The sequence below is a fragment of the Saccopteryx bilineata genome, chromosome 7, assembly GCF_036850765.1.
Source record: "Saccopteryx bilineata isolate mSacBil1 chromosome 7, mSacBil1_pri_phased_curated, whole genome shotgun sequence".
NCBI lineage: Eukaryota > Metazoa > Chordata > Mammalia > Chiroptera > Emballonuridae > Saccopteryx > Saccopteryx bilineata.
Window position 1 is genome coordinate 16,836,943 of NC_089496.1, and position 16,073 is coordinate 16,853,015.

A 16,073-nucleotide genomic window follows, 5' to 3' on the forward strand; every position below is an offset into this window, starting at 1 on the left:
GCGCCCATTTGCTTCTCCACCCCTCCGCCGCGCTTTCCTCTCTGTCTCTCTCTTCCCCTCCCGCAGCCAAGGCTCCATTGGAGCAAAGATGGCCCGGGCGCTGGGGATGGCTCTGTGGCCTCTGCCTCAGGCGCTAGAGTGGCTCTGGTCGCAACATGGCGACGCCCAGGATGGGCAGAGCATCGCCCCTGGTGGGCGTGCCGGGTGGATCCCGGTCGGGCGCATGCGGGAGTCTGTCTGACTGTCTCTCCCTGTTTCCAGCTTCAGAAAAATGAGAAAAAAAAAAAAAAGATCTGTAGTGCCAGTTGTGTTTAGATCTTATCTCTAACCAACTCTATGGCTCCTTAAGTATACTCCAGGGTTCATATTAGATGTTTACTAAATATACTTCTCATGATTTCACAGTATCTACAAACTACTGAATTTGTTAAGAACAAAGACAAGATAAATTAAGTTTCAAAGTATTTTTATATAGAAGTGTGTGAGAATACATTTATGATCTATTCTCCTCCCCAAAGAGCCCAAGGATTACTACATTGGATGTCTGCTATACTCTTCAAAAGTGGGAGGAAAGCAGAAGCTTCATAAGGATGTTCTGGACCCTGGCTAGTTGGCTCAGTGGCAGAGCATTGACCCAGCATGTGGAAGCCCTGGGTTGGATTCCTGGTCAGGGCACACAGGAGAAGTGACCATCTACTTCTCCCCTTCTCCGTCCCCTTTCTCTTTCTCTCTTCTCCAACAGCCATGGCTCAACTGATTCGAGCACATAGGCTCTGGGCGCTGAGGATGGCTCTATGGAGCTTCTATGTCAGGCACTGGAAATAGCTTAGTTGCAAGCATGGCCCCAGATGGGCAGAGCATCGGCCCCAGACAGGGGTCACCGGCCGGATCCCAGTCAGGGCACGTGTGGGAGTCTATTTCTATCTCCCTTCCTCTCGCTTACATAATTTTTTTAAAATGATATTCTGTAGTTTCTGAACTCAGGTTGGTTTATTTCAGTTAATAGTTTCCCATAACTGCTTCATTAAATTTAATGGTAGGTTTTCAAAGATTTTTACTAATTGATGTAAAACTATATCCTTCCTTATAAATTTTCATTCTCAGTACATTCTATGGAAATCCACAATTTCTTCACATGTAATTCTTACAATCTGTCTATAATATGAATTTGTAAAAACTACAAATACCAAGGAAAGAATAACATCTAAAACCAGTTATTTGTGATAAGTGCAAATTTATTTCATAGGGTAGGCAAAATTATTTAAAGCAATCCTGAATTGGAATACTAAAAGCAAATCTTGGTGTACTCAATATTGTCTTCATAACAATAATGCAAACATCATATTAACTGATTTTATAGGTTTTGCAATTCTCATTAGCTCTTTATGCATTTCAGTACATACTATATTGACATAATTAAAATATAGCTAGCAAGTATAAAAACTATTCTGTTTCTTGTGAGATGTTATAGACTGATTTCTTTTAATTGATTTGATTTTAGAGAGGAAAGGAGGAGGAGGAGAGAGAGAGAAGCATTCATTTGTTGCTCCACTTAATTATACACTACTAGCCGCTTCCTCTATGTGCCCTGACCAGGGATTGAACCTACAACCTTGGTGTTTCAGAACAACACTAATCCAACAGAGCTAACCAGCCAGGGCCTCAGACTGAATTTTAAAAACAAGTATATTTAACAAAACAGTTGCTAGAGTCATACCTTCTTTGTTTTGGGGTACTTCATAGGACATTTATTAAGTGCTGGAACCTCTGATTCAGTAATTATTTCTGTTAGTGCACTTTCAGTTTCTGGCTCTATTGCAAGTACAGTATTTTCAATATCATTTTGTTGTGAAGTAACTTCTATATCAGGAGAAGATGGCTGGATATCCGAACACATGCTGACAGTTCTGTGTCTACGGCGTTGCTGTCCAATATGAGTCCTACTGCGAGAAAAACTTTTTCTCTGTTTAGTTCTATTCACTTTGGCAGGAGTTGGCTTATTAGCAGTTTCTTCTTTTGCTTGTTCCTAAGTCAAAATACAACAGAACAAAACTTGTGAATGAAACTTTAAATGTTAGTTTACATAAGTGAGAAACTAAGATCTAACAGCATTAATCTACCTCAGAGCTAACCTCCCCAACTTTCTTTATGAATTCCAATACATACTAAATTGACATAATTAAATTTTTTCTTACTCTCAATAATAAAACAATTAGATTCTTGTATCACAAGTCTAAATTATCATGAGATTTGAAAAATGCTATTGAAAGGCTAATAGACATTAAATCAGGTATGGATATTTTACTGGAAAGTGTTTAAGGGTGAAAAAATAACGACCTGAACGATACCAGGTACCTGAATAACTTCAGCATCGCTGACAACCTGTGCGTCTTTACATTCTGCTTTGACCTCTGTTTTGGCCGTGCTGATCCTTTCCAGAGCTTGTTCTCTTCTTTTCTCTCTTTTTTCCAGTCTAGCAAAAGCTTGCAGAATTGCTTCCATTTTCCTTTCTTCTCTTGTCTATAAAATTTAAATTTTAAGTGACATAAATTATTTGCTCTGAAGTAAAATTCTAAAGTCAAAATGTTAACAGAAAATTTACAAAATAATTTTTATGATATATGTTAGCAATATACTTCTGATGGTAGATATGGGGAACACATTTATTCAAGATCTTTTGGAATGCCAAACATTGTGGTAAGCTCTGACATTACAAATATATTTCATGAAAGGAACACTTAAAGATTATGGGTAAAGCAAAACAAAATTTTATCTCAAATACTGTATCAAACTGAAAATATTTCCTCTATAACAAAACTCAGCCTTTTAAAATAAGATCCAAAGTTCTAATGTTGAAAGGTTAAATTTTTATAAACCTAAGGAGTGAATATATTACTGATATATTGTAGCAGGGTATTGGGGGTGAAGTCCTGGGTTCAGATTGTGACTTGTGGTCATTTACTGTCTCCATGAACAGAGGCAACTTTACAACCCTAATTAACTTTTCAGCTTCTTAGAAAATGTAATAATACTTACACTTCACTGAATTATTAGATTTCAAATAGAAAATAGCCGTTAAGTTTTCAACAGTACTTGGATAATGGCAGGCATTCCAGAAGTGTTAATTATTACTTCTACATGGGTTCTGTTGCTTATAAGGCATTCCACTTCCTTCTGCTCTTGTCTTACACTGACAGTTCAAGGCAGGCACTGAGGAACAGCAAGAGTTCCTTTGAGCATCAGTTCTCTCCAAAGAGAATGTTAAAACCAAGACCCAGAGCCTTGGCCTGTGGGCCTGGCATATAGATGCTTCAGCTTTCAGGGAGAAACAAAAAGCACAACCCTGGCCCTGGCCGGTTGGCTCGGCGGTGGAGCGTCGGCCTGGCGTGTGGGGGACCCGGGCTCGATTCCCGGCCAGGGCACATAGAAGAAGCGCCCATTTGCTTCTCCACCCCCCCCTCCTTCCTCTCTGTCTCTCTCTTCCCCTCCCGCAGCCGGGGCTCCATTGGAGCAAAGATGGCCCGGGCGCTGGGGATGGCTCCTTGGCCTCTGCCCCAGGCGCTAGAGTGGCTCTGGTAGCGGCAGAGCATCGCCCCCTGGTGGGCAGAGCGTCGCCCCTGGTGGGCGTGCCGGGTGGATCCCGGTCAGGCGCATGCGGGAGTCTGACTGTCTCTCCCCGTTTCCAGCTTCAGAAAAAATTTAATAAATAAATAAATAAATAGCACACTCCTGTCTAGTTCTCCAAATCAAAATACCCGGTTGTGATGCTCATATCCATTTGTGTTTCCTCTATTGTTGAGAAGATCAGAAACTCAGGGTGGGTGGGGCTGCATGGTCTTCTCAACATTGGGGCTTTAGTTCCAGAAATCGTAAGCAGAGATTCAAGCATCAGGACACCTACAACTCTGGAACCTACTGCTTACTCTTCCTGTATTTTTCCTTTCTTTGATATATTCAGGAAGGAAACAAAGTAGTATATGTCAGCAAAATTGCTCTAAGAATAGAATATTTTAAGTTTCTAAGTACAGTGGTCCCCTTGTCTAACCCCCCCCATAAGCAAAAATTCGTGAAGTAGCGACCTTTATTTTATTATTTACATATCTTTTAAGGCTTTATAAACCCTCCTCACACTCTTATAAACCTTTCCCACGCTTACTATGCTTATTTTACCACAGAAATAATTTAAAAATATAAAAATACCTATATACCGCAAAATCCCTCTATATAGTGAAATATCCACAATACAAAATTATATATATACAGTTTAAAAGTCTGCGATACAGTGAGACCACGAAAAGTGAACTGCAATATGACAAGGGGCGACTGTAGTTCAACTGCCATACTGCAAACTTGTCACTCTCACAAAATATGTTATCCTCACCCTCTTTATTTTACAGGTAAGGAAACAGGTCCAAAGAGGTAAAATTACTTGTTCATAGATGCCTATCTGCATCTTAAATAAAAAGCACAGGTACAAAAATGGTCATTTTATTAGAGGTGGGAGTTTTAAAGCTGAATTATCAGATAATTCATCCCTGGTCTTTTAAAATCACCTTACCCAATCCCCTTTCATTTTATGACTCTATAAAATCCCTGTCTCCATACCTCTGGGGTTTTCTAAAACCCTACATTCAAAAATCTGCAGTAGCTGTGAAAGATAATTGTCATAATTGCTTCATTTGTTCAGTGGGGTCGGGTGGGGAGAGGAAAAAGTAATCATTAATTATTGTGTCTAACTCTTGGGGAAAGTACATTCTTCAAGGAAGAAACTTAAACTTACTTTTGCAAAATTCATTTTATGGGTTAAAAAAAAATTCCCACAAGCCTTTTCTATATCATGATTATCCAGGATTTTCTAAATGAATATGAATTTATGCCAAAAGAAATTTCTTTGACATAGTCCAGTATTCACTTATTTTGGATGGTGAGTGTGAGGATCAGATGTAAAATTATTTGATACAAAGACTAAACTCATTTGGCCCTGGCTGGTTGGTTCAGCAGTAGAGCGTTGGCCCAGCGTGTGGAAGTCCCAGGTTTGATTCCTGGTCAGGGCACACAGGAGAAGCACCCATCTGCTTCTCCATCCTTTCCCCTCTCCTTCCTCTCTGTCTCTCTCTTCCCCTCCCGCAGCCAAGGCTCCACTGGAGCAAAGTTGGCCTGGGTGCTGAGGACGGCTCCATGGCCTCCGCCTCAGGCGCTAGAATGACTCCTGCCACAAAAGAGCAACATCCCCAGGTGGGCATGCCAGGTGTATCCTGGTCGGGCGCATGCGGGAGTCTGTCTGACGCTTCTAACTTCGGAAAAATACAAAAAAAAAAAAAAAAAGACTAAAGTCAAAATTAGTAATTGAACTCCCTTATAAATAATATGACTACTTGAGAGTCAAAGCAAAATATTTAGAGATAACTCAATCTTTTTGAGCTGGTCAGGATCTTAAAAAATAATCTAGTCCTATGCTGCTTAAGAAATCTAAGCCCGTGTATATTAAGTGACTCACTCAAAGGCACTGCTGTAATTATCCAGATTTCTTGGCTTCTGATTTACTCTTTCCAGTTAACAACCACTGACTCTCTGTATTAAGTGAAATAAAACATAACTGTTCTACATTTACTATAACTGTTAACTGAAAGCACTGAACAGATATCCTTATAGCTTTAACCCACCTTCATCTTAAAACATAAATGTTGGAAATGTATGATATCTGATTTTTTACATGAGAAAAATTAGCGTACTGATCAACTTTTAAATTCCTTAAGGTTCATGTCATCAGGCTTTTTATATTTACCACTGCATCTAATGTGTTCTTTGATACATAACCTGACGTAGTGTCTCTATTTAATTAATGCAAATTTACCACCCATAGATAGAGCTAACTGTAAAATAACAATTTTGTGTATAGCTTGACGTAATTACAGCTCACTCTTCAGGGGATTCGAGAAATTAGGAGTCCTAATCGAACCCAGCAGTAGACTGTCCTAACATCTGTGCTTTATGTGTAGTTTAAATTATACTTGTAACATAAGGCTACTACTAAGACCTATATATTCTTTAACCATTACTCATTCTAAGCCTATACCTGTCCAAATCTCAAAGTCATTTTATTATCTGTATACTGGGAATCTCAAAGTTGGGGATGTGGTGTGCCATTTACTAAACTCAACTGGTCACAGAGCTCTTTTTCACAAAACATTCTAAATTTGAATTGTGGGATACTTTTTAATTTGAAGGATGAGGGCTGATAAAATAATGAGGAATCCTGCATTCTGGAAAGCCTATAGGGAAGTTTCATTTAGTTCACACTCCCAAGACATCTTTCCTCACATGGCTGCCATAAAACATTAGTAGGTTCATTTATTGATCACCTACTTTTATAAAAGCCAACCACCCCCACCCCACCCCCCCATCAGGAGGTAGGTCTACGAAAATGAAAAAACTACAAAGTCTTGCCCTTATGTAGTTTATATCCTAGTGCTAGACAATTAATTCTAGATTATCCTAGCTGCTTGACAAGTTCAAGAATCTTATACCTGGCTGACTATTCTTTCATATTCCTTTTATTGTTTCTGCAATTTCTATCATTCTGAACCACCTTCCATGGACCCCAGTTTAGGAAATCTGACTATAACAGGCCATCAAATATTAACCAAAACTATTCCCAAAATAGTCTTTCCATAAGGTTATGGAAAATTATTTTTTTAATTTTATATATATTTAATTGAATATATTAAAGATATTTAATATATTAAAGAAGGTTCTTTTCATGAATTTCAAATGGGAAGGGGAAACAAGCCTCCCTTTTAATTTAAATCTTTCCAAGATTTTGTTTTTTAATTAGTCACTTGTTAATTCAACAAAATAAGGTGAATTCCCAATATCTAACCCCCTTGTGCACACACTCTTTACTTCTGACAAGGTTATGGTCACCAAACCCCACCCCACTCCACCCCATCTCACCTATGTTATCTAGGGGTGTCTACTCAATAGTGCCCTCATTTTGGACTCCTATAAGTATAAAAAGCCTACTATATTTCAACTGCCATAACTTAACTAGACTGACTGTCAGAATCTCCCAAGTTAATTTCAACCTACTACCTAAGAAATATTTCTTATTAGCTAAAAAGGAAATGTCCAAAAACCATCTATCTATTCAGTTCCATACCATTTGGCCACAAGTTTGCTTTCATAAACAGGTAACTTTTTAAGAGGAAAAAGAAAAAGATAAAATTATAATGGAGGAAAGGGGACAATGTTAATAAAAAAAAAATAGCTTTCTACCCTGCCCACATAGTGAGATTTGAATAGTTTTCATGAAATCATCAACCAATCAACCTTAGCTCCCTGTACAATATTTTCCCTTCCCTCCAAAATACCAGACTATAATCTCAGCCAAATATGATTTCTCACATTTATAAATACCTCCAGGCTATGTCCCCTAGAGAAATAACCATCCATTCAATGTCATAAACTTCAGCTGTAAACTAATCTGCACTTTAAACCCTACTCGGGAGGTTCGTCATCAATACTACCTAGTTCATGATCCCCCCAAACCCCAGCTATAAGCTATCATTTCTTCTATCTCCTTTACCACACTTCTTGCTGCAGAATATTGTTTTTGAAAGTAACCCTAAAGGCACAGACATTACCTTCCATTATCACCAAGAAGATCAAGCCAATAATGAAAATACTGAGCAAAATGTTAAATATCAGGCTGTATATGAAATCGCCATTTGTGTAGGTAAAAATGGTCAATTCAATTAATATAGTCCAAGCTACACTACAAGGATGGGCTTTATTATATTTGAATTTGAACACCAAGTGGTATTTATCTGGGAGAGTATGACTGACTCCTCTGCTATCCCAATTTAGTGAACACACATGAGAACTAGTATTTCCTATTATACCCATTAGGATAAAGTCTTTATTGTCACAAGAGAAAATTTAAATCAGTTTGACATACACATATTTCTCAGGTGTTGAGCTTCTCTTCCCAACTACTGATGTTAACCTAACCAATATAAAAGTCTAAAAAATAAATGCTGATTAGTATTTAAACTTCACAACTATCTTGGTCTTCACAAATACTAATATTTTGGCAGGGAAACAACCATACCAATTGCTTAAGAATCACAGGATGCATACTTTTGCATTCTTATTTGAGTGTATCTAAAAATTCTATAATTAAAATATCAAAGCAAATGTACAAATTAGAAATAATACTGCAATTGACTCTGAAGGCTTACAAGTCATTAAGCCAAAGATTTAAAAATATTTCTTATCCCCTTAAAATTCCAAATTCTAAACACGCTTTTTCAAGTTTTTCACATTTCATTCCTATGAAAAACATTCAGCAGCACACAGCCACTTCATTGACATAATAAAATGAATATGCTAAGATGGGTATAAAAATGAAGTATTCTATATTAATATAGCATGCTAACAGGCAAAATCAGGACCAAAAAAAAATGGACTCCCAAGAAAGCCTTTTTGTTGTCTATCCAAAGTTTTGCCATGTTCAACATCAGCAAAAAGGTATCTCTATTTTCTTCTGGGATCTGAAAATGGATGGTCTAAGTGCCACTGCCTTTCTTAGCACTGATGAAAGGATATATTTTTAAAGTAGTGCCACAGTCACATAAACTTTCAAACACAGTTTGCAGTCTGAATAAAATTACTGTATGAGCAAGAACAAACTTCCAGGGTTCTTTTCTTTTTAAATTTCATATATATATATTTTTAATTTTTTTTTTAAGCAGTTGTTATAAACAACTGAGAAAAAAAAGTTCCTCCTACCAGACACATGCCTCATACAGAAACCAGTAATAACCTAAATTGGTACGTTAGAAGTTCCTGCAGAATTAGTACAAAGGCTGTGACAATTTTGGAATGAACAGTCCAATAAAAAAATCTAGTCGAGAAAGGATAATTTGGACAGCTACAGGTAATTTAGATGTAACTGAATCTAGCAAAAGGTTCTATATAGTTCCTTTAGATCAGGGGTCAGAAACCTATGGCTTGCGAGCCAGATGTGGCTCTTTTGATGGCTGCACCTGGCTCATAGACAGATCTTTAATAAAAAAAATAATAACGTTAAAAATATAAAACATTCTCATGTATTACAATCCATTCATTTCTTACTGCTCATGTTCATGATTGCGGGTGGCTGGAGCCAATCACAGCTGTCCTCCAGGACAACACCAAATTTTTATTGGATAATGCGTAAGGTACACAGGTCGTTGTATGGCTCTCACGGAATTACATTTTAAAATATGTGGCGTTCATGGCTCTCTTAGCCAAAAAGGTTCCCGACCCCTGCTTTAGATAGAGGAAGAACTTTTTTTAATAACCTCCAATATTTTCTCCTATATTTTTCTTTTCTCCTACCTCTACATGAATTACTGAGACTATGAAACAGTTCTGCATTGCTTTCACAATTTTGAATATCAACAATGACTCATTACTAGAGAAAAGATCATCAAGACAATAAAACAGATTTACATTAAGTAGGCCTACAATAACCCAATTCTAGAGATCCTACCCCTAACTACCCCTAATCTGACCCGAGTTTCCATGGAAATCACTAAAACGGGCAGTAGGGAGCATGTAAAATAGAAGGGACTGCAGAAAATCCATACTAAGATTATTGTGTAAAGTCATTTTCAAATCTCAGGGCAAACTACATAACATTTAACTAGCCTAAACACTGTATCGGTGGCTAATTAACATGGATAGTAAGAAAATATCTTGTCCTAGTTTTTATACAAATATTTGCAAATATAGTATAAGGAATATAAATATTAAACTTATTTTAATTAAAACCTGATTTTATGATAGTATGAGATAAATAGCTACCAAACAGTGGAATTTTTTTATGTCATTTATTTGGTGCTATAAACTTTATGATTCCATTTTTATTTTACATTAAATTATGAAGAGAAAGGATACATTTAGCTAATGAAAGATATTTTGCAACAATTATTCTGGCATTACAATTTATTAATAGTTCTCAACTTCATAAATGTTTAAAAAGTTTCTTAAATGTCGTGCAGTCTAAAATGTCTATTGAACATACAGTAAAAATAAAAAATTAGTCAAAGTAACTTGAATGGTAATGACAAAGCCAAACAAATGCTCAGTGGCACATGACTGTTTGCCAACTTCGAACAAAGAAGAGTATGAAAGGAAATGTCACTAAGCCAAGTGACAGCATGAAGTGGCTACTAGCTTCCCAACTTACCATCTTCCTTTTCCTTTCTGCAATCTGCTCCTCTGATTCCATTTCTACTTCATTGCTAATGGGAGTTTTTTCTTCTATATCATCAATAAAATCTGGTTCCTGAAAGATAGAAATGACTGCTTTATGGAAACTACCAACTCCACATACAATTAGAGGTACTGAACTATTTTAAATGTTCAACCACAACTAATTCTATATAAAAATTACAAGCCTACTCAAATCCATTTTAAAAATTTAAAACTGGTTTCCTAATTCAAGAAACTTTTCAAAATCAATTTTTACTTTTTAAAGTTCTAGTTGCCCTGGCTGGTGGCTCAGTGGATAGAGCGTCGGCCTGGTGTATGGACGTCCTGGGTTCAATTCTTGGTCAGGGCACACAGGAGAAGTAACCATCTACTTCTCTCCTCCTCCTCCTCTCCCTTTTCCCCTCCAACAGCCAGTGGTTTAATTAGTTCGAGTATGGGCGCCCCAGACGCTGAGAATGGCTCGGTTGGTCTGAGTGTATCAGCCTCAGGTGCTAAAAATAGCTTGTGACTTGATCATTGTCCTTAGATGGGGCTGCCAGTTGGATCCCACTCGGAGTGCATGTGGGAATCTCACTATCTCTCCTCCTCTCACCTAAAGTTCTAGTTAATAATGTTCTTATCAATAGAGCCCACAAGGTCAAATATGATAGGATAGCCTTCTGTTTTTCTTCTTCCCCCAAAGCAAATTATTTCACAAAACCCAGTGCCTACAAATACCAAGTGCTCAATAAATTTTCAATTTAAAACTTAAGAAAAATTATTCCTAGAAGATAGGGTACTGAGATGACTAAACCATTAATTTTTACATTTAAATGATCCCTCCTAACTTTCATTTGTTTAGGGGACATACAACAAAGTATTTCCTTGAAGGGCAGAAGTATAGGCCAAATCCTTTCCCCAAAACAATCTTGTGTTTTTAAGAAAATTTTCTCTTAAAAATCTTTTTTTCTTTTAATTTTTTTCTATTGGTGGAGGGAGGAAGGGAGGGAGGGAGAGAAAGAGGGAAGGAGGAAGAGAGAGGAAGGGGGGAGAAAGAGAGAAGAATCAACTTGTTCCACTTAGTTGTGCACTCATTGATTGCTTCTCAAATGTATCCTGACCAGGAACTTGTCCAGGGGCCAAACCAGTGACCTCAGTGTGCTGGGACGATGCTTTATCCACTAAGCCACTAAGCCACCCAGCCAGGGCCTCTCAAAAACCTTATCTGGCCTGACCAGGCGGTGGTGTAGTGGATAGAGCGTTGGACTGGGATGCGGAGGACCCAGGTTAGAGACCCCAAGGTCACCAGCTTGAGCACAGGCTCATCTGGTTTGAGCAAAGCTCACCAGCTTGAACCCAAGGTCGCTAGCTTGAGCAAGGGGTTACTCGGTCTGCTGAAGGCCCACAATCAAGGCACATATGAGGAAGCAATCAATGAACAACTAAGGTGTCGCAATGAAAAACTGATGATTGGTGCTTCTCATCTCTCTCCGTTCCTGTCTATCCCTCTCTCTGTAAAAAAAAAAAAAAAAAAAAAAAGACACTTTATCTGCCACCGTATATAACTGATTTAAGAATGTCCTAAATATTAAAGGAAAGGAAGTTTTATGGTTTAAGACTAAATAAGAACAATTACAATGAATATAAGAACAATGCAACCTGAAGAATTTTTTTTTAATTACTCAGCCCCCAAAAATCTTATATTCCATTCTGCAAAGATTTTTCTTAAGCGAGAGGAGGGGTGATAGAAAGACCCCTGCACGCACCCTGACTGGGATCCACTTGGAACCCCCATCAGGGGCTGATACTCGAATCAACCAAGCTATCCTCAGTGCCTGAGGCCAACACTCAAACCACCATCAAGCCACTGGCTGCGAGAGAGGAAGAGAGAGAGAAGCAGAAGGAGGGGAGAGAAGCAGATGGTCACTTCTCCTGTGTGCCCTGACTGGGGAACAAACCCAGGACTTCCACACACCAGGGCAATGCTCTATTGACTGAAACAACTAGCCAGGTCCACAAGGAGTTTCTTAGTAGTATAACAAATGCTGTACAAATTCTAGCAGAAACTATATAAGTAGTTCATTAACAGAACGGACTTTAAAAATTTAAACCATTTTACATAAAACAAAAAAAGGTTAAAATCTGACAAATTATTTTTCTTTGTTAAACTGCTTTCATTAAGAATCAGTGAGTAATTCAGTACCTGATTATTTGATACTGATAGTCTCAGTGGAGAAAGCTTTCTCTGTTTAGTTTCTGGGCTCTTCATTTTATTGGTTGTTCCTTCACAATCCAAAGTAATATTCTGATTTTGTGTATCTTTTTCTTTTGAAACATCCTTTTCTTTTTTTCCTTTTTTCCTCCTGGTCTCATAACCACTGTTGATGTTTTCCATGGATTCAGAACTACGTTTTAGAACAGGGCACTCTGGATTTTCTCTGAGGCATGCGCAGTCCACCTTGTACTTACTGGAAAGATAACCAGTTAAAAATTTATTCAAAACCAAAAACATGTAAAATTTTCTAGTTCATCTTAAGCTGCAGCTCCAAAAAATTGTACAGTATTACTAATTATAAGCAATCCTTACTTTTAACTAATTTGCATTACTGGTAACTATGACAAAAAAATTTTATTTTCTTGTTTATTTTCAAAAACAATTTAATAAAAGTTTATTTCTGGGCCTTCAATCATAAGGATAACTAATAATGGTTTACAGAAAAGAAAAAAAATCCAGTAAGTTAAAACCGAAGCTTTTTAGGTAAAATGATACTTTGGCTCACATTAGGGCAAAAATCACATTTACTTAAAAGGTCCCAGAACGTTATAAAGTATATATACAAATGACAAAATACTGACCAGAAATTTCACCTAACTTGAAAAAAAATGCTAGCTATGATATATGCCAAATCTTAACTAGTTTCTCTTATACTTTAAAATTTTTCAATAACCAGGTTTCTTTAAAAAGCTTCCTTGGAAAAATTTCAGGTAATGCTTCCTTTGCCCTGCTTAAAAGTATTCCCTCTATCAAATAAGGAAGGGAGAGAGATGAAAAGCATCAATTCATAGTTGTGGCACCTTAGTTGTTCATTGATTGCTTTCTCATATATGCCCTGATGACATATATGAGAGAATCGGACTCCAGCTGAGCCAGTGACCCCTTGCTCAAGCCAGCGATCTTGGGCTTCAAGCCAGTGACTTTTGGGCTCAAGGCAGCAACCATGGAGTCATGCCTATGACCCCACGCTCAAGCTGGTGAGCCCATGCTCAAGCCAGCAACCTCAGGGTTCTGAACCTGCATCCTCAGTGTCCCAGGCCAATGCTCTATCCACTGCGCCACTGCCTGGTCAGGTTATTTTTTTAATTTTTATTTATTGACTTGAGAGAGAGAGAAAGAGAAACATCAATGTTTTGTTCCACCCACTCATGAATTCATTGGTTGATTCTTATATGCGCCCTGACTGGTAATTGAATCTGCAACCTTGGTCTATTGGGATGACGCTGTAACCAACTGAGCCACACAGGGCTAAAGGCCACACTTTTTATCTTTTAATATTTCTTAATTCTATGATCTTTTCTTTCTCTACCACCAAGATTTAGTTCATCTCTAGGATACAGGCTAAATTCCCAAACCTGCATTAAATAAAGCCTTCTACTTTGCATGTTTTAAGTATATAATTTAATGTTTATTCACAATAAAAATAATTTACTTTTTCAGGTTTCTAATACTACTACTCATCCACTTATAACACTGGTAGAAAGGTACAGTTCAAACTGTCAAATTACCTATTTCTTTGAATCAGAAAGAATTCAAACATTAATGTTCTACTTCTCACCTCCTTAAATCAGATATTGATAGAAACTAGCTTGAAACTCTTTCTAGGTGTCTTCTTAGATTTCAGGCTGACAGAACTGAAAATAATGATGGCAACAGCTAATGTGTATTAAGCACTCATACTGTACACAGAACTGTTTTAAACACATTAACTCATTGAATCTTCAAAAAAAATCCCTGACAGGTGAGCATTATTATTCTCATAGTATATAAGAGGTACTAAGGCACACAGATGAAGAAACTGGTCCAAGGTTACATAGCAAGTTACCAAGCTAAAATTGGAAACCAGACATAAAAAGCTTGTATTCTTGCCTGACCAGGCAGTGGCACAGTGGAAAGAGCATCAGACTGGGATGCAGAGGACCCAGGTGCGAAACCCCAAGGTCGCTGGCTTGAGTGTGGGGTCGCTGGCTTGAGCATGGGATCATAAACATGACCCCATGGTCGCTGGCTTGAGCCCAAGGCCACTGGCTTGAGCAAGGGGTCACTTGCTCTGCTGTAGGCCCCCAGTGAAGTCACATATGAAAAAGCAATCAATGAACAACTAAGGTGCCACAACAGAGAACTGAGGCTTCCCTATCTGTTCCTCACTCTGACTGTCAAAAGAAAAAAAAAAAGCCTGACTTGTGGTGGTGCAGTGGATAAAGCGTCGACCTGGAAATGCTGAGGTCGCCGGTTTGAAACCCTGGGCTTGCCTGGTTAAGGCACATATGGGAGTTGATGCTTCCAGCTCCTCCCTCCTTCTCTCTCTCTCTCTCTCTCCCTCTGTCCCTCCCTCTCCTCTCTAAAAAATGAATAAATAAAAATTAAAAAAAAAAAAGCTTGTACTCTTTTTTTTTTTTTTTAAGAGGATGGGAGATAGACTCCCACATGTGCCCCAACTGGAATCCACCTAGCAACCCCAACCTGGGGTCAATGCTAGAATCAACCTGAGGCTGAAGCTCTGATGAGTTATCCTCAGCGCCCAGAGCTGGTGCTTAAAGCAATTGAGCCACTGGCTGCGGAAGGGAAAAGAGGGAGAACAGAGGGAACAGGAGGACGAGAGAAGCAGATGGTTGATTCTTCTGTGTGCCCTGACCAGGAATCAAACCCGGAATGTCCATACGCCACGCTGTTGCTTTATCTACTGCGCCAGCCGGCCAGGGCTAAAAAGCATGTGTTCTTAACCACTATGGGATACAGTCTCTTAAGTCAATGAGCAAAGAACCATTTTGCTAAAATTTTAATCATGAAGGAGAGAAAGGGCCTAAAAGGAAACACTTAAAGTATCATGATAAATCTAACTCCAACAATCAAATAGAGATGCATACTGAAAGAAGATAGTTTTCAATGATAGAAATAAAAGTGAACATTTAAACCTCTGCAATTAAATAGGCTACCACACAAAATTTTAAAAACAAAATATAGAATTGGAAGAAATAAAACGAAATGTTTATAATGCCCCCCAAAAAACTTAAAAGACTACCTAACAGAAAAAAATAAACAGATGATTATACAATTCATAAGACAGGAAAGCCAAAATCACAAATATATTAAAAGATCCTTGGGTCCATAAAATAATTAAGAATAATGTAATTAAAAATATAAAAGCATGTTATTTCATAGAGATTAACATCAATTTTTAAAGTACAGTAAAGTGGAGCAAGGAAGTAAAACTGGGAATAGCATAAACTTATCAATCGCCTATGTTTAATATAAACTGAAGCAGTACAAAGTCTACAACCCCTATTCTGGAGAGAACATGTATACATTCAGACAGGTTCATAAAGCCATAGGACGCATTTTTGTAAATCTAAAGGTCCACCGATAGTGGAATGGATAAATAACATCAACAGTGAAAAGAAATGAACTAGAGCTGCACATTACAACAGAACTGAATATCACAGAAGTAATGAATGAGAAAACATGAATGAAAAATCATAAAGATTATAATTTACATATAATTTTAACATATACAAAATTCTAGATACTATTTAGGGACAAAGGAAGCAAGAATATAAAA

The 16,073-nt window shown here is 37.7% G+C and overlaps 1 protein-coding gene across 5 annotated transcripts in view; it reads right to left on the reverse strand.

Annotated features, from left to right (window-relative positions):
- Positions 1-16,073, reverse strand: part of KMT2E (lysine methyltransferase 2E (inactive)) — a 106,607-nt gene that overhangs the window by 9,591 nt on the left and 80,943 nt on the right. For all 5 annotated transcript variants that reach the window (XM_066240506.1, XM_066240505.1, XM_066240503.1 and 2 more), the window contains 4 exons: positions 12,443-12,707; positions 10,235-10,333; positions 2,356-2,520; positions 1,718-2,026 (listed from right to left, as the gene is read on the reverse strand). In XM_066240506.1, coding sequence (XP_066096603.1) covers positions 1,718-2,026; positions 2,356-2,520; positions 10,235-10,333; positions 12,443-12,707 — 838 coding nt within the window. The remainder of the gene's footprint in view (positions 1-1,717; positions 2,027-2,355; positions 2,521-10,234; positions 10,334-12,442; positions 12,708-16,073) is intronic.